Source organism: Castanea sativa, chromosome 2 (genome assembly GCF_040712315.1).
Source record: "Castanea sativa cultivar Marrone di Chiusa Pesio chromosome 2, ASM4071231v1".
In the NCBI taxonomy this organism is placed as follows: Eukaryota; Viridiplantae; Streptophyta; class Magnoliopsida; order Fagales; family Fagaceae; genus Castanea; species Castanea sativa.
Window position 1 is genome coordinate 47230448 of NC_134014.1, and position 21856 is coordinate 47252303.

Sequence of the window (21856 nt, forward strand, 5' to 3'; positions counted from 1 at the left end):
GTCTTTTTATATTGAAATTTTTTTTTTTTTTTTATACAAGATAGAATTCTACTCTAACTTAATCTAAATGTATATGTGTATGAAACTCCCTCCTAGAGACTTAAACTCAGTCTTGCCCCCACACCTTAAAAGCATTTATATTTGTGGAATGATCATCACACCAAAATTGTACGATGATTATATTGAAAATTTTTAAATACTCTTAATCATAAAAATATTAGGTTTTTTCCTCTAATATTTATGATCCATTTAAATTCATAACCCTCACCATAAATATCAGAGAATCTGACCATTATCCATGCCCACGTAAGTATCAATCCCCCTAATACATATATTTGTGGAGGCAAAAGCATAACCCCTCACCTCTATAAAATACTCCATCTAACTATATACCCATCTCACCATACCATAAACTATCCATCTCCTTCATCGATCGATCATTAGACACGCACCTTTTCATCTTCTCCTCTCGTTCACTTCCATGATGACTTCAAAGCCACAATCACACGTAGTAATAGTCTCCAGCCCTGGCGTTGGCCACCTTGTCTGTGATCTTGAGCTCGGAAATCGCCTCGCCGCCGATCACAACGTCCATGTCACCTTCTTCGTCGTCGTTGATTCCAACTCCTCAGCCGGCGAATCCGATCTTATCCAATCAGCCAGAATTCAAAGACTCCTAGACATCATCGAACTACCACCCGTGGACATCTCCGACAAAGTCGAGCCCAATTCTCCGATCTTCACAAGGCTAACAACAATCATGCGCGAAACTAATCCAATTCTCAGGTCAGCAATCTCATCCCTGAATCCTAGCCCAACAGCTCTCTTCGTTGATATTTTCGGAACACCAGCACTTGATGTTGCTGACGAATTCCACATGTTAAAGTACGTATTTGTTACCTCTGCATTGCCACTTGCTTTAATATTATATGTTCCTGTCCTCGACAAGGAAGTACAAGGTGAATACGTTGTCCAAAAAGAACCGCTAAGGTTGCCGGGTTGTATGCCGGTTCGACCAGCTGATGTGGTTGACCCGTTGCTGAACCGGACCAAGCTTGAATACCGTGTGTTCTTACAAGTTGGTTTAGAGATGCGTCAGAGTGATGGGGTTTTGGTCAACACTTGGGAAGATTTGGACACCACAACGCTTAGAGCAATGAGAGAACAAGAAGGTTACGGATCTGTACCGGTTTACGCGGTCGGACCGTTAGTTAGACCGGTTAAACCGTCTGGTTTAAAGAGCAAGTTGCTGGATTGGCTAGATGAGCAACCGGTTGAGACTGTAATTTATATTTCTTTTGGTAGTGCCGGGGTTCTCTCAGCCCAGCAAATCACTGAGCTTGCTTGGGGTCTAGAGCTTAGCCGAAAGAGATTTATTTGGGTGCTACGTCCACCTATCAAGGACAAAGGTGGTGATGCTTTGGATTACTTGCCTGATGGGTTTTTGGAACGGACCCACAATTTGGGACTAGTGGTCACGCAATGGGCTCCACAATCGGAAATTTTGGGACATAAATCAACAGGTGGGTTCTTATCTCATTGTGGGTGGAACTCATCGCTGGAGAGTATACTAAATGGTGTGCCAATGATAGCATGGCCTCTATATGCAGAGCAGAAAATGAATGCTACGATGCTAGCTGAGGAGTTAGGAGTGGCTGTGCGTCCCAAAATCGCACCAACTAAAGGAATTGTAGGAAGAGAGGAGATTGAGATGATGGTAAGGAAAGTAATGGGGAATCAAGAAGGAAAGGCAATGAGGGTTAGAGTTAAGGAACTTAAAGACAGTGGGGAAAAGGCTTGCACTGAGGGTGGTTCTTCTTTCAATGCTTTGGCTCAACTGGCAAAGCAATGTCAGATGAACTTGCAGAGCCAGAAAGTGAAGTAGGCTAGCTGTCTGAGCCGCCACTACCTAATTACAGTATTAAGTATCTAAAGTAATGCTTAAGAGACTGTGTATTATAACTTTTTTCACTTTTTCTATTATCATTTTTATTTACTTATTTTGTTACCGATTGCTTGCTGCAGTTACTCAAGAATACTTTTGTGAGAAATATGTAAACTTAATGTATATATGGTTATATTATATGCTTGTAGTGATTTTTTAAAATTAAATGGTGTAAGTTTGTAGATAATGAGGTCATAAAATAGATATTCATTTATTTTAATTCATTCGCTATTTAAATAATCCATTTCATAGTTAAGAGTTTTATTTTAAATACAAGATTAGTAAATTTAAAACAGAAAAATGTTTTGTTGTATAAAAAGTTACGTGGCAGTAAAGAGAAAGCAATGTGTCTAAGGGTCATGACCCTGGGACACATGTTACTTTCTTTTTACTACCACATAATTCATTATATAACAATTGTTGTGTTGCATATTAGTATGCAGCAAAACATTTTCCTCTTTAAAATTTTGTAAATTCATAATTCAGATCTGTTTAAAGAGAACAATATACTCTTAACAATAATCCTAGCACTGATTTATGATAGAGTATTTATAGGATTTTGCTTACAACAAATGGGGCGAGGTATTTAAATTTGAGTTCTCTCCAGAAGAGAGTTCAGATCACGTCAATAGGTGGGCAGTATTTCAACATTTAACGCATGGAGGGAGCTAATAGGCGGGAATAATTTATACGGTGACAACTAGATTTTCAGGGACATTGTCTAAAGAAGGACCCAGCAAATTAGTACGTTGAATATGATCAACACCCATAAATCATAATACTTTTTAGGCGACAACCGACATTCCTCCCCGGTAGGAATCATAGGATCATGAATCCGTGATAACAGTTAGATGGGACATTATCACTAGATAACTTTTTGTTTTATTAAGAAGAGGAAAATAGTTTTAATATATGACTTTAACCAAAAATAAAAGTTTTAAAATATGACGCGAACTTTGTAACAATTGTTTTTTTGTCATCTAATTAGGCGCATTAATTGATTTTTTGTATAGTCAATATTTGTTATTGGACAATAAATTTTTTTACCAATCAAGAAGCAATATTTTGGATAAAAATAATTTTTTAAATAGAGGCAACAACTTATTTGTTTTTATCAAAAATTTTAGGTAAAATAATAATGAGGGTTTTAATAAAACATGTAACATGCATCTAAGTTTCAGTTGATAGAGATAATTTATTCGTTCTTATCAATTTCTTTAGATGAATTAACAATAAGTATTTTAACAAAACATGCAACATGCATTTTAGATAAAATAACAATAACATTCATTTTAAATAATCTAACAATAAGTGTTTAAACAAAACATGCAAGATGCATTTAAGTTTCAATTGATAGAAACAATAACTAGTGTTAAACAATAACAATAACTAGTGTTTTAACTTTTAACAAAGCATGCAACATGCATTTTAAATAAAATAAAAATAAGTTTTTTAATACATGCAACATGCATCTAAGTTTCAAACAATTATTTGTACACGTCAATATATTTGTCATGTGTCAATAATAAATGAATAATGCTACAGTCACAAACTATTTTACAATATTTTTACAAAATATTGATGTAGCAAACCTCTTATTAGTTTTAATCTAGCCTCACAATTAATATCACTTTTTCTTTTACCAATAATCACTCACCATATCAGCAGTTTGTGAAATTTTCTGTAAAATAGTCTGTATCTATAGCATTATTCATAATAAATAGGAAATAAAAAAAATTCCCTTAATACTATTAATCCCACCAATATTGAGATTCAGATCCTCTAGAGTTCTTAGGGTACTCTACCAGTAGAGTTCATTAAATCCTAACCACTCTTTAATGATTTAATGGTTTAGATTCTGCCATGTCAGCATTTCATTAATAATATTCTTAAAATAATAAAATAATGTTGTAAACAAAACAATTAAGATGATTGTTAATGAAATGCTGACATGGCAGAATCTAGACCATTAAATCATTAAAGAGTGGTTAGGATTTAATGAACTCTACTTGGTAGAGTACCCTAGGAACTCTAGAGGATCTGAATCCCCAATATTGTATTTTCACAAAAATATGACATTAAATGTAAACTATTAATTCCACCAGTATTTCCTTAACAAATCAGTTAAATGGACCTTATGTTATACGGTAATGGTACGGATTTTTAGAGTAATTGGAAGGGCTACTAGCATTAAGAGCTTGATTAAAAATGACTCCTTCTCTACCTTTTCATCTAAAAATTTAATTGCAATTACATTAATTGGAAAGCCTTAAATGGCTTATTAATTGACTAATATAAAAATATTTCCAAAACTATTTCATTGGAATTACATTATAATATTATATTAATTAAAATACAAATAAAGAAAAAAAAAACTTCCAATAATATTTCATGGTCATTGCATATCGGCTAACAATTTCATATAATTAGATAGATATCTCAAACACTTAACAAATTCCTAAAATATTTATTTTGAATTATAGTACACAAGTAATGACATATGTGTGTGTATATATATATTTATATTTATATAATCTTAAGTATTTATTATCATTAAAAAAAATTAAAAAAATTAATTTTCTTATATGTAAACATTTAATTTCACACTCACAGTTTAAAAAAATAAAGTCACGACTAAATATAAAATAAATAAACATTATTAAAGTTGGTTAGCATTTTTGTCGTGTTTACTGTCACCATAAAACGTTAAATATGTTAATTTCTTACTATATATGTACAATTTCAAAACACTAGCATTATGAATATTTCTGTAGACGACTAAATTTCTTAGTTCGAAATAAATCAAACAAGTAAAATAGTTTCACAAATACGAATTTGTATTAATAAATGTGTGGTACAATTCTCTGTAATTACAAAAGAGTGATCCTCTGATTCGATCTCCTTGAAAGATTTATTGATTGGAATTGTGGTAATGTGATTTTGATTTGAACATAAGATATTCTTCAATTTAGCTGAGGAATGGATCGAAGATCTTTGAAACGGAATTACAATGAATCTCTGGTTATGAGCTTGTTAGAAATTCTTTGTTCTTCGTGTTCTTCCTGTTCTTCGTGTGTTCTTCGTGTTTGAAGGTTTGTGGTGGAAATTATTCGGTGCTTTAAAGGCTTGATTCCGTAGAGTTTCGTTGATTTATGGTTTGTTGAGGTTTCTGGAGGCTTTTGAGCTTGATTCCAGTGAACTTTGAAATCTAGACGAGTAGTTTGGATGATTTTGCTTCGAATGTTGTCTGTATTCGAGGTTGAAGTTCTTGAAGTTCTTGGAGGCTTCGAGGTTTGATTCCGGTAGAGCTTCTGGATTTCTGAACTCAAGATATCTTCTTCCTTCTGTCTCCGTCCTGTGTCCTCTGAATGTCTTAGGAATGCTTCTATTTATAGGAGTTTAGGGGTGGGTGAGCGACACGTGGCGGAGTCTGATTGGTGACACTTGTCACAGCTTGATTGGTCTGCTTATGTCATTGCTTACACGTGCAGGGCTGCTTGTGTCATCGCTTACACGTGCTGATGCAGTTTCATGCCTTTATTTCAATGACACTTGGCAAATTTCTATTGGAATTCGAATAGTGATGGCAAAACCTAGCAACAGTACGTGGCGCCTTGTAATTGGCTGTATTTTGTGGACTTGATAGTATGATGTGTCAGCTTGTGATAGGTCGGAAATTTTTCCTCTCTACAAATGCCCCCTCGAGACTCGTTCATGCACACAGTTTTTAGAGTGTGGTGAATGAATGAGTCTTGAAAGAAAGTGGATTTCTTTTTATACTTGACTCTTCTAGTGAAATAGTTGAAGGTGGTGGAGCTTTTAACAAGATGAAGTAATTGCAGAAGAGTAGACCCACCCATATGAAAGGCTTTGATGAGACCGAGAAGGGGTCTGCCGGTATTTGAATGTGCTCGTGTGACCGAGCTTTCTCAGCAAAGGTTAAGTCAAAGTAATTTCAGAAGAGTATTTTGGATCGTTGGTGGCGATCACAGGGTGTTGAAGATGGAGAAGAGGTGAGAATGTTGGCTGGGTACAGCATGCAGAGCTCTGAAGCTAGCCTCTTATTTTTAAGGACTTCTGGTGAAGTTATATCTGAAGGGTATACTTCGGATCACAGAGAGAACATGTGGGAGTGTGGTTGAATGTGCTTGTGTTATCATATCACTCTGGTTAAGTTGAGGTAATTTCAGAAGGGATTCTGGGCATGTTGTTGTTGATGGTGAAAAAGATGGTGATGAAGCAAAGTGGATGGGTGAGGCATACGACACCATGGCCCTGACCCCGCATGTTGGGGACTCTCTGGCGTAGATGTCCTTGGGAAGTACACCTTCGCATGTGGACTCGTCGCATGCTGAATGAAGTCCGACGGCAAGTCATTGAATGTGCATGTGTGATCGGACCATACCGACGGACATTAAGTTGAAGTAATTTGAAGTATATTTTTCGAAATTCTTCAAGCTGATCTTAAGTTGGAGTAATCTCCGTAAAAGTGTGCTTGCGGGTACCAGCAATGATGACCTTTGGACCCCATGATGGCGGAAACATGGGATGAGGCTTTGGTAACCCTTCACCGACACCAAAGGCTAATTTCTGATGAGCTGGTACCTTGGAGGTCATCACAAGTGTTGGATGGGAGACAATTTGTAGGATACCCCAACACTTTTTACCATCTTCACCTGATGCAACTTTGTTGGGAAAGCACAACAAATGAAAGATGGAGCTAACTTGTGATCCTGGCTTTAGAAACCAACCAAGCTGCTGTTTGTTCTGAACCACTTCTTCTAATGGGAGACCAAACAGTTGAAGAGAGACTACGGAAGCCCTGTTTTTAGGAACAGGTGTCTCTGCTGGACTTGGATTTCCTGGCCAACCAATTCCACGGAGGCATGGGAGGTCGATGTAGACCTTGTTATGAATAACTCTATGAACAAATGTGGTCATTATGTGAGGAAACAAAATTTGTTTGAATCCTAAAACAGTGATGATGTTGTGAGAAGGGTTACTACTGAACCATGAAGGGGTTGATTTCAAACTGATCATGAAGTGATCTTGGTTGCTAGGTATTGAGAATGACGAGACCATAGTGAGAACTGGCTGTGAGAATGAGGATTTGAAAATTTGAAAGAAGCAAATTTTCATTTCATGACTCAGTGTATGTGTTTTTTTTTTTCTTGATGGATTTAGCGGATCCGGCCCTCCTATTTATAGCGAAGATATGAAGAATGGTAGTTGGGTAGTTAAGAATGGTGGATGAGACTTTTCGGTGGGAATGGTGGACGAGAATGGTAAGCGCCGAATGGGAACGGTGGATGAGAATGGTAGGCGCTGAATGGGAACGTTAGGTTGGAGACTGGTAGGCACCGACGAAAATAATAGGCTGAAGTAGTGACCCAATGTAATTTCAATTTTGAGACATACTTGTGAGAGTTCGTCTGCTTTTGAAAGGGGAACTTTGATCAAGTCTGAAGGATAATTTTGAGGGAATCCAGACCAAATAGATGGATTTCAAATTATGATCTTGAGAGCTTAAATTTTGGACACCGCTAGTACTTTGGAGAAGCGGGTGTAGTTTCTAAGTCCAAAACAAATATCTAGATTTCAAAATCAAAATCTTTGCGAAACCCTGATAGGACAAGTTTTGCTTGAATATCTTGATCTTCGGTCAAAGTTTACATTAAAGCCAATAGTTGTAAAATCACACTATTTGAGCAATTTTGGATCCTCAAATGAATAAATAGACCCCAAAATTGAAAAGTACGCGAAAAATTGAGCAAGACAGGTCAATCTTAAAAATTTTGACTTTTGGTCAAAATTTGTGCAAAAGTCAATTTTTTAGAAATTGGACTGTTGTGCAATTTTCGAGCCTCAGTTGAAGAAACAGACCCCAAAATTGAAAAGTACGCGAAAAATTGAGTGGGACAGGTCCGTTTTGAAAATTTTGACTTTTTGGTCAAAGTCAAAGTTAAAGTCTTAATTTGCCAAAGTTTTTTTTTTTTTTTTTTCAGACGGTCCGGATCCGGGTCGGGTTCTCGGTCGAACCGGGTCGAAAGGATGATGTCATCCGTGACGTCATCGAATTGCATCTGACGCGTGCGACGCGTGTGGAGCGTGTGGCGCGTGGAGACGAAGAGCCGGCGCGTGTGGCGCGTGGAAGACGATGGTGGCACGTGGGAGCGCGTGTTCCTTCGTCGGAGCTTCTGGCGGCGTGTGGCGGCGCGTGGCTTGGCCTCTGAACCTAAAATTTTTAGGTTTTGTAGATCTAAGGCCGTTGAAGAGCCCTCTGTGGTCGGTTTTGTGAAATTGTGCACAGATTTGCACAGTTTTGAGTGAGAAACCCGCGGGTCACTGAGAATTTGTGGCCGTGTGTGGCGGCGCATGGCCGGGTATCTAGGCCTGAAATTTTCAGGTTTGGCGGATCCAAGGCTGTAGAAGACTCCTGTGGTGTCAGATTTGTGAAATAAGGTCTGAATTTTCACAAATTTGGATGAGAAAGTCGTGGGTCTTTGTTGGACTTATGGCTTTTTTTCTGGTCTAATTTTGTGGTGGCCGCCCTGACAGGATGCAGAAATTCTAGTGGCCGCCCTGACAGGATGAAGAAATTATGGTGGCCGCTGAATGTTGATTCTTTGGGCCATCTTTGTTATGTGGGTAATGAGCCATTATCTTCTGTCTCCATGGCTGAATATGTTCTTTCATTTCAACATTCAGCGCAGACTTCTCTGACTTTAAGTGCATTTGAGTTTGCAAAATCTGACTTTGAGTTCCAATTGTTTTCACATTTCTGAAATGTGAATACAAGTTTTTTTTCGTTGGTCGGTTGGTAGAACTATTTTTTGCTGACTTTCTTCATTTTTTTTTTGTCTGCTAGTTTAGCAGAAATTCTCTATATAAGATGTGAGATTGGCTTCGTTTATTTGGGCATTCCTAGCCTTCAGTCTTCTTCTCCAGCTTTTAAGATTTTTTTTTCTTTTTTTTTTCTTTCTTTTTCTTTTGTCCTTTGTTTAGACATGCAATGAGATTTTCTTCTGACATTTTTTTTTTTTTTTTTGTTGCTTGTTTTTGTTTTGCAGCTCAATTTCCTTGATCTTTGGGTTTTGACATCAAACTTCACGCTGACGTTCTCATAGAAGTGTTTGCCTTCATTTGGTGACTTTGTATTTCATTGATAGCAACGTTGCAAGAACGTATGCCTTCATGTTGTTACATTCTTTTCTTGCATCAACAATCTTTTAGTGGTATTCATCTTTGCAACGACGTTTCCATAAGGATATTCAGCTAGGCAATAATGCTATCGCCCATAAAGCTACGTCAACACTTCATTTGCACAAAAGCCATGCCAACATTCATCTTTGCCATGAAGCTACGTCAACACTTCATTCGCATCGAAGCTGGGTCAACATTTATTCTTGCCATAAAGCTACGTCAACACTTTATTTGCACAAAAGCCATGCCAACATTCATCTTTGCCATGAAGCTACGTCAACACTTCATTTGAACAAAAGCCATGCCAACATTCATCTTTGCCATGAAGCTACGTCAACACTTCATTTGCACAGAAGCTATGCCAACATTCATCTTTGCCATGAAGTTACGTCGACACTTCATTTGCACAGAAGCTATGCCAACATTTATCTTTGCCATGAAGCTACGTCAACACTTCATTTGCACAAAAGCCATGCCAACATTCATCTTTGCCATGAAGCTACGTCAACACTTCATTTGCACAGAAGCTATGCCGACATTCATTTTTGCCCTGAAGCTATGTCAACACTTCATTCGCATCGAAGTTGCACTAATATTGGCTTTTATAATGAAACTTGAAGTTTCAAGAAGCTCCCATCAAGACTTTGAGGATGCAAAAAGATGCCAATAAAACCTTGAAGATGTGAGAAGAATGCCACCATGATTTTGACATTGCACGAACATGCCCTTAGAGGAGAGATGATGCAGCATCAACTTCAGATGTTGGAGGAAGGTGACGTTGTCCAGATTTTAGAGACATGATGTGAAACAACACCACTCAGAAGGGAGATGATGTGGTTCAAATTTCAGAGTTGTGAAATGGCACAACCTAGAAGAGAGACAATATAGCCTAGACTTGAAAGGTACAAAAAAGATGCCCCCAAGAGATAAGTGATGCAAAGTATACTTCAGAGACGTGGGAATATGTCCACAAAAGATGAGCAATGCCATGCAGACTCCATTCCTTGCAACAGAGGTTGAAGATTTTATTTTACTCCACAATCGAGAATCAACTTATCATTATTTCAAGGAAAGCTAAGTAACACCAATTCTTTGCAGCTATTACTTTCTACCATAATGATCTTTGAACATCATATAGTGAGCAATTGATTGATCTTAAGAGACGCCTTGCCAATCAAAGGGTTCTTGAAAGCATGTTGACGACCTTTGGACAAACTCTTCAAGCTAGACTGACAGCCCTTCTTCTTTTTATGTGACTGAACTTAGTGAAAAGTACTAAGCTGCCTACGTACCCCGGAGAGGGATCAAGTCATTACGTAGTTCAACCAAAAAATTTTTGATGATTTTTTTTTTCTCATGGTTTTGATGATCTTTTTTTTTTCATGATTTTTTTTTTTTGTTGTTTCTTTTTACAAAAAGGGAGGGCTCACGTGTGTAATCCTCGCCCCACACCCCACGACATTTCATGGGTACCAATTGTGCAATAGTGGGTATCACCTCTAATCGAACCCGAGACCTTAGCCTCAAGGGTGACATGGGCATCCAACCACTACGCCACACTCACAAATGGTGACATAGAGTGGGATTAATTTCTCTTTATTTGTGCACTTTCAAAGGTAATGGGAAAACATCATGTACCCTTGTAGTGCTGCAATGGGTAGTTTAAGCTCTTACCGAGGAGCAATTCTTGATTTTCAAGTATAGAAGCGTTTGAGGAACTTCCCATTGATGGGGCCGATCCTTACACCCTCCTGGTCAATCAACTTGTAAGCTCCATTAGTGTAGACTTCTTGTACAGCATAAGGTCCATCCCATTTCGAGGTGAACTTACCGCCTGTACGATGAGTCATGATGATAGGTCTTCGAACAGCGAGGACTAAGTCACCAACTTGGAATGATCGTGGTTTAACTCTTTTATTGAATGCGCTTGACAAACGAGCTTGATAGCACTCAAGGCGTTGTTGGGCCTCGAGCCTTTTCTCATCCAGTACCTCCAACTCTTGTAACCTAAGCTTGGCATTTTCCTCTTTAGTTAACCCTTCTTGAATGGCGATCCGTAGTGATGGGATCTGGCATTCCAAGGGAAGGATAGCTTCTACTCCATAAACGAGAGAATACGGGGTCGCTTGAGTAGGCGTTCGAAATGTTGTTCGATATGCCCATAATGCTTCTCCAATTCTTTCATGCCAGTCTTGCTTAGTTTTGGATACCACTTTCTTTAACAAACTGCCAAGAGTTTTGTTAAAGGCTTCGGCTAATCCATTCGCTGGGGCATTGTACATAAAAGAATTGTACTGTTTGAATGCAAATTTCTCGCACAACTCTGTCATCAACCTATTCTGAAACGATTTGCCATTATTGATTATGATATATCGAGGGACACCATACCGATAGATCAAGTGAGTTCAGATAAAATTGACCACCGTCTCTTTCTTTACTTCCCTAAGAGGCACAGCTTCTGCCCATTTCGAGAAGTAATCAGTTGCAGCCAAGATGTACAAATGGCCGCCAGATGATTTTGGTAATGGTCCTATTGCGTCAAGCCCCCATGCATCAAAAGACCAAGAAGCTACAGTTGGGTGTAGAGGTTCTGGTGGCTGATGGATGAAGTTTGCATGATATTGACAAGCTTCGCACTTCTTAGCATACTCCATGGAATCTTGCACTATCGTAGGCCAATGGTAACCCATTCGCTTGATCCTGTAGTGTAACTTAGGACCTGATTGGTGTGCACCGCATATTCCAGAATGAGCTTCTTCTAAGGCTTGCTTAGCCTCTTCCTCTCCTAAGCAACGGAGAAACAAACCATCAAATGAACAGCGAAAGAGAGTTTCTTTATAGTAAATGAATCGAGCAGCCCTTCGCCGAACTTCGGTCTTGTGGCGTACATCATCTGGGAGTCTTCCATGTTGAAGGTACTCAATGATTGTTTGTCGCCAATCTTCCTTTTCGACAAGGCATACAGAGATGACGTTGGCTTGCTTTTCTTCTTTTTCTTCTTCAATCCCGGAAGGCACCACCCACCTTTGGGAAACAGCAACTTTGGCGGTCTCTTCTTGGGATAATGCTAAGGTGGTAGCTAAATTAGCTAAAGCATCAGCCTGTCTATTCTCCTTCCTCGGTATATGCTCCAATGTAATTGCCTCAAAATTTGTGAGCAACTTCTTCGCATATTTGCAATAAGGGACAAGGTCCTCTTTCTTGACATCATACTGCTCCAAGATTTGGTTGATAATTAATTTGGAATCCCCAAAGATCTCAAGTTGCGATATGCCGATTTCAATGGCCATTTGTAGACCAATGATCAATGCTTGATATTCGGCTACATTGTTAAAGCAAAGTTCGCTTAATGAGAACGAATATAGAAGTATTTGTCGTTGTGGAGAAACAAACACTACACCTACCCCCGCTCCTTCTTGACGTGCAGCCCCATCGAAAAACATCATCCATGGTGGCCTTACTTCAATGTAAAACACATCATCGTCTGGGAAATCATCAGAGAACTCCGGTCAATCGATGGAACCGGGTGATCGCCTAAGAAATCCGCCAATACTTGTCCTTTGATAGCTTTTTGCGGAACATATGCAAGGTCGTATTATTACGCAAGATCGCCCATCGAGCTATGCGACCCGAAACCACCGTCCGGAGAGGACATATTTAATCAGTCCACCTTTGCTATCAAACGGACCGTATGTGCTTGCATGTAGTGCTCCGGTTGTCTACGGCAAAGAAAAAAGCGAGGCACATCTTTTCAATAGGAGAATAATTTAATTCAGCTCCATTGAGAGTCCGACTTAAATAATAAAGGGCTCTTTCTTTTCCTTCTTTATTTTCTTGTGCCATAAGAGCACCTAGAGACCTTTCTTGTGCCGCGATGTACAACACCAAAGGCTTTCCCGGGATAGGAGCACCTAAAACTGGAGGATTAAGCAAGTATCTTTTGATGCGTGCAAAAGCATTGCTACAAGCCTCATCCCATTGAAAGTGTGCATCCTTCTTCATTAATCTATTGAAAGGTTGACATCGACCTGCCAGGTTTGAAATAAATCGTCGTATGTAAGCTAGTTTTCCTTGCAAGCCTCTAAGTTCTCGCAGGTTCTTGGGCTCTAGCATTTTCTGGATGGCTTCAATTTTGGACTGGTCAATTTCAATACCGCGGTGCCTCACAATGAAACCAATAAATTTCCCGGATGTTACACCGAAAGCACATTTGCGAGGGTTCATTTTAAGCTGATACTTTCTTAAGCGGTTGAACACGGATCGCAAATCTACCAGATGGTCTTCCCTCCTTTTTGATTTAACCACCAGATCATCGACATAACACTCCACGTACTTATGAAGTACATTATCAAAGATCTTTTGCATGGCTCATTGATAAGTAGCACCAGCGTTCTTTAATCCAAAAGGCATCACTTTGTAACTGTAAATACCTTTAGGGGTACGAAAAGCTGTGAACTCTTCATCCTTAGGATTCATTTGAATTTAGTTGTAACCAGAAGAGCCATCCATGAAAGATAAGGCTTCATGACCAGTTGTGGCATCAACCATGATCTCAGTGATAGGTAACGGAAAATCATCCTTGGGACATGCATTGTTCAGATCACGGAAGTCAACGCACACCCGGATTTGTCCATTCTTCTTTTTGACAGGGACGATATTAGCGATCCACTCCGGATACTGTACTTCACGGATGAAGCCTGCCTCAATTAGCTTATTGACCTCGCCTATTCGAGGGATAAGCTCTAGCCGAAAGCGTCTTTGAGCTTGTTTTACCGGGTGCACGCCCTTTCTTATCGCCAAATGGTGTAAAGCAATACTTGGATCGAGCCCAGTGCATTTCTTTGTAAGTCCAAGCAAACACATCTTTATATTCTACCAGAGACTGGATGTATCCTTCTTCTTCTCAGATGAGAAGGGCACCGACGATGATGAAAGTTGGTTGAGGTTCTTCAGTAGTTCCTAAATTGATCTCTTTAAGTTCATCAACTGTAGCCTGTACTCCATCTTCCTAGGCTAAGGGAGCTTCATCCACCTCATTCTTTGCGGCTTCATCATCTGACAGTGTATCTTCTTCTACTGTAATGTGAAACGAGGATGATACTTCTTCATTTTGCTCATTGTGGACAAGTGACTGACTTGTGTGTACAATCGTTCGCCTTTTGACTTTGAGAGCTCCTTCAGTGCTGATATCCAAGATAAAGTTACGCTTCATGCGTGAAGGAATACTACTACGTATCTCATCATTAGTTTTCTCCTTCTTTTGGTCCTCAGGGTTTATTAAACTTTCAGAGCAAGTATCAATGGGCCTTTTTGTTGCCCCCAATCGATTAAAGACTGATCCACACGCAAAATTGTCCTGACTTTGCATTAAACAAGCCGTATTCAACCTGTCGAACACTGTAATTCGTGACGATGAAGCCTTAATGCGATCGAATACTGAGATGTGTGATGAAGAGTAATCTTTTCTTTGATTCGGACTTTCATCAACCTCTACTGTTATGTATTGGGAACTTGAAGCATTGCTTCTTTTATTGATCCATATTTGAGCTGGTGTTTCTGGAGTATAACCTATTCCGGTCTTTGGGATAGGAATTTCATGCCCTTCAAGTCGCATTTTCCCTTGCGTTTTACTAAGACCATGCATCTTTTCTCCGGTGGCTTCTGGAATTAGTTTCCCTAGGCCGCTTTGTTTTGAGAAATCATAGCCTGCTTTGGCTAATAGCCTATATGCCTTTGGGTCAAACCATTCTTTCGTCCGTTTACTTGGTAGAATACCATGCTCTGTCAGACTTTGTGAAGACTTCACGAATCCATTTAGTGGCTTTGAGGGCAAAGGATTTGTGGATGAAGTTAAAGGCATTACATGATTTTCTTTCAGCATGGCTACATCCTTCATTGTAAGCTTTGTAGGAGGTCTTTGCATGTCCATTGTAGATTGAAGGCATTCCGTGAATGGTGATTGTCCATTTTTGCGGCATGACAATGGTACATAACGGAGGAATGGAGGGTTATTGGAAGGCGTAGAACTTTCATCCGCTCTCTCTGAATTGCTAGTAGACTCACTAGATTGTTTATTCCCATATCGTGGATCTTCCTTTGGGGAAGGAATATCCTTTCTAGTGATGAATTTATCATGCTTCTTTTCACCCTGCTTGCTTTTCATGGACGGGACTTCAACTGGGAGAACTTCATTAGGGATATCATCTTCTACATAAAACTTCGCATCAAAGAAAGTGAGCTCAGCTTTCGGAAAAGGCTTCAAGTCGGCATCTACTTTCTTTATTCCACCTTGAAGATACTTGAAACATTGGTGCAAAGTTGACGGCACTATTCCGTTCCCATGGATCCATGGACGTCCTAACAACATGTTGTAGGTTGTCTTGGCATCAATGACATGGAACAAAACATTGCTTGTTAATTCTCCAATAATTAACTCCAAGTGTATCATGCTGATGGCGCGTTGTCCTCCTTGGTTAAAACCTTGTATGACCAAGCGACTGTGTGATAATTCCTCCATAGCAAGACCAAGTCGTCTCATTGTCATTTTCGGTAGTATATTAATAGCTGAACCTCCATCAATGAGAATGCGATCAATCTTTTGTTCACGAGCATAACCAGAGACATAAAGTGGACGATTGTGAGGCTTAGTGCCTAACAATAGATCCTCGTCAGTGAAAGTCAAGTCTGGAGAGCACGCGAAACATTCCTGTGTTTGTTGAAGTGTATTGGTACAAGGAGTGTAAATCTTTGGCTCTTCAAGAGCTTGGATGATCCCTTCTTTCAGTGAGGTGGAGGATTGCGAGGGTTCCACTTTATCAACCTGAGATTTGAGTTGTTCTAAAGACGACAAAGTCTCATTCGAACTACCATGGTCGACACCTTTTTGTTTTTCATCAACTTCACAACGAGAGACCGTGTGAACAGCCTCCGCTGACTTACTTTGAAAGAATTTCATGGGGAAAAATTCTTCCAATGTGACAAGACTTCGAAATTTTTGGGTTTGTGCCAAATTATCACACATTTCCGTTCTTAGTCTTTCTTTTCTTTTATCATTCTTTCTTCTTGACTGCGGCTGAATTTGGTTTTGTGCTCTTCTGGACTCTTGGGTGATCAAATGAAGAGGGAATACTCGTCTCGTCTTCCATCTCTTACGAGTAACCAACGTCCAGCCCTCTTCCTCATCCATTGTTGACTTTTTATCATCATTTGAGTTATAATCAGATACTTTTTGTGAGAGCTGAACTTGAACAGGTTCCAAAGAACCAAATCGGATGAACGTGGTATTCTCCCTCTGCTTAGTAGTCGGAGACTTGCAATTAGGCGACCCGTAAGCAAATGTTACAAGGTTTGACTGAGCAACATCATTAACATCTAAGTCGATTTTCCTTTCCTTGGCTAGCTTCATGATGAGTTCTTTAAGAGCAAAGCATTTTTGGATCGGATGACTTATGATGCGATGATACCTACAATAGTTCGGGTCATCAACCTTTCCTATTTCTTCGGGTCGTTTGCATTCTGGCAATTCAATTAATTTCAAGTTGAGCAGTTGTTCTAGCATTTCGGGTATATCTGCATCAAGGAAAGGATACACCTTCTATTCCCATTCCTTAAGTGATGAGCGACGCGTCTCTCGTCGTTGGCCTCCCTCAGGCCTCTTCTCGTTAACCTTTACATTTCCCATTGAAATTTTGACTGGGGCAGGGTTGACATTCATGGAGTGTTTGACATTACTTTTTGTATTCCTGTCATTTCTCCTTATTTCTCGCCTTTCTTTTTTTTTTTCTTCAGGTACGGGAGGTTTCATATTTTCATGGCAAGAGATACTCAATTCCATGTCATGCGCACGAGTTGCCAATTCTTCGAATGTTCGGGGCTTTACCCCTTGTAGGCTGTACAGAAGTCCCCAATGCATGCCTTGGATGCACATTTTTACAGCAGATATTTCAGACAGTCTATCCTTACAATCTAAACTCAAAGAACACCACCGACTGATGTAGTCAACAACGGGTTCATCTTTCCACTGCTTAGTATTGGTAAGCTCCATCATGCTTACCGTACGGCGCGTGCTGTAAAACCGGTTAAAGAACTCCATTTCCAACTGATCCTAACTATCAATTGACTCAGGTTCCAAATCTGTATACCAATCAAAGGCATTCCCTTTTAGAGAACGAACAAACTGCTTTACAAATAGGCCTCCTTGAGTCCCTGCGTTCTCACAGGTTTCTACAAAGTGCGCAACGTGTTGCTTAGGGTTTCCCTTGCCATCGAATTGCAAGAACTTGAGGGGTTGATACCGGCATTCTCATATTGTCAATGCGCTTCGTATAAGGTTTTGAATATATGAGAGAATGTGTAGAAGAACCTCCATATTGTGCTCATATGGTGTTCGTTATCATGTCCTGCAGTTGTTGGACAGATATCGAGGCCATTGAGGTGGAATGTCCTTGTTGAGAAGTGCCTTCACCTCCTTTTCCCTTATCACCCCTAACGTTTTCTCCCTTCAAGGTAAAGCCAGGAGGGTGCTCAAGGTCTGGATTTGATTCACTCGAATCTTGGACTTCCAGTTTGTTCATCAGGGTTGCAATTTGGACGTCCTTATCTTCAAGTGCTTTTGTGAGAAGGGTGACCCTTTGTTCCATTTCAGCCATTTTTTCTTCCACAGTAGAGGTGTTGGTCATCATTACTGGCATGACCTCTAGATATGATGGAGAAAACGATGAGACAAGATGAGTCAAAGGCATTTTATTCCTTAGGCTTCTCATCACGAGTGAAGAGTTGATAGAAAAGGTCTTTGTTGAGGATGATTCATCATTGATCTCAAAATCCTTCGAGACAGATGAATCCTTAGCGGTGGCTTTCCTTTTTGCAAGAAAGTCTAGAGAGATGATATTATGAAGCTTGCTTTCTTTGGTTGATTGAGGTTGCGGTTGATCAAGAGCTTTGGATCGACTACGAGTGATTGGGCCGACATAATCATCCGCAACGAAAGCATCTATCACCGATTTTTGAGCATTCTTGTTAGAAGCCATCGAAGCTAGTAGCAGATCGAATTTCTTTTCTTTTGAAGGATAAAGAGATGAGAGGCAGAGATGTCCCACTGGGCGTGCCAGAATTTGTAGACGACTAAATTTCTTAGTTCGAAATAAATCAAACAAGTAAAATAGTTTCACAAATACAAATTTGTATTGATAAATGTGTGGTACAATTCTCTGTAATTACAAAAGAGTGATCCTTTGATTCGATCTCCTTGAAAGATTTATTGATTGGAATTGTGGTAATGTGATTTTGATTTGAACATAAGATATTCTTCAATTTAGCTGAGGAATGGATCGAAGATCTTTGAAACGGAATTACAATGAATCTCTGGCTATGAGCTTGTTAGAAATTCTTTGTTCTTCGTGTTCTTCGTGTGTTCTTCGTGTTTGAAGGTTTGTGGTGGAAATTCTTCGGTGCTTTAAAGGCTTGATTCCGTAGAGCTTCGTTGATTTATGGTTTGTTGAGGTTTCTGGAGGCTTTTGAGCTTGATTCCAGTGAACTTTGAGATCTGGACGAGTAGTTTGGATAATTTTGCTTCGAATGTTGTCTGTATTCGAGGTTGAAGTTCTTGAAGTTCTTGGAGGCTTCGGGGTTTGATTCCGGTAGAGCTTCTGGATTTCTGAACTCAAGATATCTTCTTCCTTCTGTCTCCGTCCTGTGTCCTCTGAATGTCTTAGGAATGCTTCTATTTATAGGAGTTTAGGGGTGGGTGAGCGACACGTGGCGGAGTCTGATTGGTGACACTTGTCACAGCTTGATTGGTCTGCTTATGTCATCGCTTACACGTGCAGGGCTGCTTGTGTCATCGCTTACACATGCTGATGCAGTTTCATGCCTTTATTTCAATGACACTTGGCAAATTTCTATTGGAATTCGAATAGTGATGGCAAAACCTAGCAGCAGTACGTGGCGCCTTGTAATTGGCTATATTTTGTGGACTTGGTAGTATGATGTGTCAGCTTGTGATAGGTCCGAAATTTTTCCTCTCTACAATTTCCTGATTATATGATAATGAAAATTCCAATAATATTAAATTTTACGTCATAATTGTGATAAAATTTTAGTAATACATTAATTTCATCCCATTTAAACCAATTAATTTCTTCCAATTTCCTATTTTTGATCAGGAAAATTTATTGTAGTTTTTTTTTTTTTTTAGGACAAAATTTAGCTACAAAATTTATCCGAGTCTAAGGTTACAAAATATGTAATAATAAAATAAATATTATTACATATTTTGAAAATATAACCGTTGAACTGCATGTTCTTCACGCTCATAATATACATGTCAAATTTTGTGTCAATCAAATATTTTTTACTATATGATCTCTAAGCTTATATTTTATGCATAATTTTAAACTACAAAAACTTACAATTTAAACAAGTTATTGATGACATAGCTATTAATCTTTAATTTTCTATAAATTTTGCAAGCATAGAGAATATAAGAAGAAGATGTAATTTAAAAGTGGATTTGTCAAAATTCATCTCCAATAAAAAGATATTGAGTAATGTTGTAACCTTAGATTACAACCAATTTTGTAGCTAAACTTTGTTATTTTATTTATCCCAAATTTAGTGTAGTTTTGAAGTATGAATAATTAGCATTATAAACCAATTATACCACCGCACACCCTTAGTGTAGTGGTCACTCCACAGGTATAAGTGCTTGTGGGGTGTGGGGGGTAAGGGTCGGGGTTCAAGTCTCCAGGAGAGAGCTTCACACACATATACACTGTAGGGACACGATTTTCGACCAAACCCAAAAATGTGAGGATCTTGGCCCAGTGAACCCAGTACAATAAATTTCTAGAGAGTGAGTCAAAGAGCTAGGCTTTAGTGCGTGGATAACAGTTAATATGGTTTCGGATGATGAGCCAAAAAGAATTGTACCCAGTTTGTGCAAGAAAATTTGTCCTCGGCACAGTCCGAAGAGCTCTGTTCTAGTATATATTGGATGACAATGGTTACAGGAGTTGTTGAGATTGCTATAGTGTTTTCTCTTCTCCTTTTTCCATCCTCTCCCTTCTCTAGGATCTCTACTCTTATTTATATTACATCTCTCCCTTCATTTTTACCCTACACGTGGACTACATGTGAACAATTGATGGTTTATGTTGATACTTGTCCCATCAGCCCCCTCTAAAAGTCTTCTAGGGTGGCTGTAAGGCTGTCATAATACTGTTCAGAGGTCACTTCCTCATTAATGCGGTGGTAGCAGCTTTTCCTTAGATATTTTGAGTCCTTATCCTTCTTGTACGTTCATGATGCTCGTTGCTATCATTAGAACTTCCTGGAAGGTCATCCTTGATCATTAGGATCTATACCAGATTTGCGTGTAGCTTTTTCCGAGGAGATAGCACTCCTCGGACTCGGACCACCCATGCTTCTCGGCCAAAACCACATGCTTTCGGCCAAATCTCAAAATTCATGACCCCACATACACTTAGATTAGACTAGAGTAGAAATTCTATCTTGTGTAAAAAAAAAAAAAAATGCATTATAAACCAATTATAAAATATATCAACAAAATTTATGGATTTGGTTTCTACTCTCATGTTCTTATGCCTTTTTGAATTCCAATTTTTTTTAATTAAGTTGCTTTGTTTTTTATTGTTCAATTAATTGTAATTTGGGAACTTTAGGAGGCTTTTAGTCATTCTTAAACTGATGTTTAGATGTATGGATATGTCTTTTCATTTCTGGATCTACCTAATGATCTATAAAAATCACAAAAATAGTCCTCTTCCTAACTATCATGCATTCATACGTCTTCCAATGAGCAATTCCTCAAGTACACGTACAACATGAAATGCATCTCTCTCTCTCTCTCAAGATGTATCAATACAATTATTTGCAATACCATAATTTTATATTGAATTATATGCCAAATGAATAAGTAGTTTTGTGGTATCCCGTATGCATGCTAGCAATAATTTTTTAAGTGCTTTTGGAATCATACATAATTCGCATAGGGATTGATTTAGGTGAGGATGATAAAGTTGTTTTAATTATATCTACTCAATAGAATATTAATAGCCACTTTATTACATGTATACAATCTATTTGTTAAAATCGATAGATGAAATTTTTATTTATTTTTAAAATCCTATTAGATGGTGTGTTTTCAGGAGAAAGAAACACCAAAATATGAAATCAATTCTTTAAGTCACATGACATAAATTAAGATGTGTGTATGGTTGTTTGGAATGAAGAAATATCAATGTATCTTTTGGAAAATAATTTTGTAGCAACTGATTAATCATTATTTTTACATTCAGTGACCAAACTATAAATTATCATTTTTTTGGATCTCAAAAGTTGAAAAGGTTTTTAAAAAAATGTGCCTATGGGGGGACGAGGAGCTGAAAATACAGACAAATGGATTAAGGACAATGCCAGGAGTATGAACCTCGGAAAGCACTAGCAAAATGTCCTCGGGAAAATACGAGCGACCTTATGCAAGTGCAGAAAGACTACAACGCCCGAGGACTCCGAGGATGCCAGCATGCCCTTGAGAAACCGAGAACCAAGGCTAAAGGTTGTCGGGTGCAAACTGAGGGCAAAGAGAAAATTTTGTCGCCGAGCTGGGAAGAAAGGAAAGAGAATGGATAAAGCATCCATCAACTCCGCATTTAATACTCTGCAACCACTTAGTTGCCGCATTAATGA

General features: G+C 38.8%; 2 protein-coding genes across 2 annotated transcripts; one reads left to right on the forward strand and one right to left on the reverse strand.

Moving 5' to 3' along the window:
* Window positions 1-298: 298 nt before the first annotated feature.
* On the forward strand, window positions 299-2107 carry LOC142623565 (anthocyanidin 3-O-glucosyltransferase 5-like). Its single transcript, XM_075797001.1, has one exon. It carries the CDS (start codon window positions 482-484, stop codon window positions 1883-1885), a length of 1404 nt encoding a protein of 467 aa, XP_075653116.1. The 5' UTR covers window positions 299-481; the 3' UTR covers window positions 1886-2107.
* Window positions 2108-11553: 9446 nt separating this feature from the next.
* On the reverse strand, window positions 11554-12438 carry LOC142625434 (uncharacterized). The gene is made up of 2 exons (XM_075799093.1): window positions 11868-12438; window positions 11554-11678 (listed from the first exon to the last, which is right to left on the reverse strand). The coding sequence occupies exons 1-2, from the start codon at window positions 12436-12438 to the stop codon at window positions 11554-11556; spliced, it is 696 nt and encodes a 231-aa protein (XP_075655208.1).
* Between the last annotated feature and the right edge of the window lie 9418 nt (window positions 12439-21856).